Source organism: Nematolebias whitei, chromosome 14 (genome assembly GCF_014905685.2).
Source record: "Nematolebias whitei isolate Nwh7 chromosome 14, NemWhi1, whole genome shotgun sequence".
Taxonomy (NCBI): domain Eukaryota; kingdom Metazoa; phylum Chordata; class Actinopteri; order Cyprinodontiformes; family Rivulidae; genus Nematolebias; species Nematolebias whitei.
Window position 1 is genome coordinate 15,145,248 of NC_056511.1, and position 2,442 is coordinate 15,147,689.

At 40.6% G+C, this 2,442-nt stretch overlaps 1 protein-coding gene across 1 annotated transcript; it reads left to right on the forward strand.

Moving 5' to 3' along the window:
• Positions 1-263: 263 nt before the first annotated feature.
• LOC119419939 lies at positions 264-2,023 on the forward strand. Its single transcript, XM_037687309.1, has 2 exons — positions 264-996; positions 1,472-2,023. The coding sequence occupies exons 1-2, from the start codon at positions 481-483 to the stop codon at positions 1,943-1,945; spliced, it is 990 nt and encodes a 329-aa protein (XP_037543237.1). The 5' UTR covers positions 264-480; the 3' UTR covers positions 1,946-2,023.
• Positions 2,024-2,442: the final 419 nt, after the last annotated feature.

Here is a 2,442-nt window from a genome sequence, read left to right on the forward strand (position 1 = left end):
GTCGTCTGACCCACGAGGAGTCAACCTTTAACTTTAAAGAGGACCCAGGGCACCAATTGTCTCCAGCTCATTACTCGTCATTTATCCTTTAATCTTAGCGTGAAAACATTGTTTTCTTTCCTACGTGGTGCTGTTTTGCAAACCACTAACAGATTTCAGCACCTCAAAAGTTAGACTCCTAATACATTTAGGGCCTCCGACTCTGAGATGAACAACAGGGCAGGGCAGTGGAGAGACAGTTAGGCCCTGTACACACGTAGCCTGGTGTTTGAAAAAACGAATATCCGCGCAAAAAAATATCGCCGTACATACATGTTCGGATAGAGAAAATGATCGTCTACATGAACCCGGTGATGTTCACCACAGAGCGTTGTAAAGAATATGCCCAACCCATAGGAGGCAGTGTAGTGCAAAGGTGAAACGTATATCAGCAAATCACAACCCTTCAAAGCAACCACAACTTCCTGTTAGTATTGAATCATGGCGCCTGGAGGTTCGTTTGTGTGGACAGACCGCGAGGTTGAACTACTATTAAATACCGTGTTGGAGTACAAAGTTAATAAAACTCAGGAAAATGTCGACTGGGAATCCTGTCAGAACAAGTATGTTGATATTTTAGCGCTTTTTTTAGAGCATTACCCAACGGAGTCCTCCGACGAGTTTCCCCATTCACATGCCGACATCACGCGCGGGAATTTAACAACAAAAATGAAAGCAGTCCGAGGTAAATATCGCCATGCTGTTGATACAGGACGCAGGAGTGGACACGGTCGAGTGGTTCTTCTGTACTTCGAACTGTGCGAACAAATCTGGGGTGGCTCTCCAGCTAGTACTACCATATCCTCCGGTATTGAAACAGCTGACCTGGATCATTCTCGGACCCTACCCTCACCATCCACATCTTCTTCCTCCACTACCATGGATGTAGCAGACACAGGGTCTGATAATGAAAGCAGTGTGGGTCCTACTTCAAAGGAGAGGAGAGACCTGCTTGATGTACGTATATTTTTCTGTCCATTCCTCATAAATAAAAGTACTTTTGCTGTAAATGTTCATCTGTTGGATGTACTATAATTCACGGAACAGGTTTGTTGAATTGTGTTGCTATTAAAAATACAGTTAAGGCAATATGTGTGTTAAAAATTATGCAAGAGTTGAGGTGTGTAGTGGAGGCTGGAATGTGATGTTTTTTATATTTTACTGTGTACGGGTTGCTGATTTATTTTTATTATTATTGCAAAAAAGAAATGACACCATCATGCTCTTACTCATCTCATATTATGTTAGGCCTACATATTCATTAGTTTGATGGGGTGGTGGGTACAAAATACACTTTAAGACATATAGCAAACATTGGATACGCTGTTATTACATATTGTTATGTAGAAGTGATGTGAAAAGTACAACATCAACATGATCCAGGTTTACTTTTTTATGTTTAATTGTGATGATTTTCATTTCTCTTTTGAAGGCAAAACTAAAAGGACACAGACACGACCGTCTGAGGAGAAAGCTGCCTGCTGAGACCCAGTGGCTGAATGCTCTTGAGGAAGACCAGCGTGTGAAAAAGAGACTGGTGGAAATCATTGAGACATCAGAACAAAAAGCATCCGAAAACTATTCAAAAATGTCCAATACACTGGAAAGACTTACCACATCGATTGTTGATGGGTTTTCTCTTCTGAAACAGGTCATTCATGCACCTGCACAACCACCACACTACATGCCATATGAGCCAAGAGGTCCGATGTATTCGCACACAATGGCCCACCATTCTGTCCACCAAAACTCAGCAAATTACCCATACCCAAACAACTCCACTTCTGACAGAACACGTCAAAACACAAGACCAGGAAACACTATGAACACTGAAGCTGTGTTCCACACACCTGCTGAAGCCACTGACCAATTTTCATTCAGTCAGGCCCTTTTTAATGACCAGTAGAGTACTGTTTTATACATCGAAACAAGTCTGGTACAGTTAAGTATATACAAGTTCCACTTTTGCACAAGGTTGCACACATGTCAGGTTGTTAATCACAGTGTTATTTACTCTGACAGTGTTTTTTTTCTGTTTGCTATCTTTTTATACATACTGTGAAAAGCTTAAAATGTAGCAATTGCACAATACTTTAACTATTTACATTTTTGTTACGTGAATCTTTATAAGAGTGGTGATCTAGTCCAGTCCTTGGGAGCTACTGCTACTTAGATGTATTTCTCCAAAACACCACTATCAAATACATACTGATGATTGAAATCAGCTATTTCATACTGGTTTGTTGAAGAAAATGCAGCTGAAATGTACCTGTGGTAGCTCCCAAGTTATGGACTTGGGCATCACTGATTTAAAAGTGTACAGTAACTGTGCTGCTTTTCTCCCATGTTTAAAAAGCTTTATCTGTTGTAGATCTGTTATAATCTGATCTGTTCATAAATGAA

Bases quoted from the DNA above. Each gene is read 5' to 3' on its own strand.
- LOC119419939 (XM_037687309.1), top strand. From the start codon at position 481: ATGGCGCCTGGAGGTTCGTTTGTGTGGACAGACCGCGAGGTTGAACTA. The intron at 997-1,471 runs GTACGTATATTT...TCTCTTTTGAAG, and splicing joins AGAGGAGAGACCTGCTTGAT to GCAAAACTAAAAGGACACAG.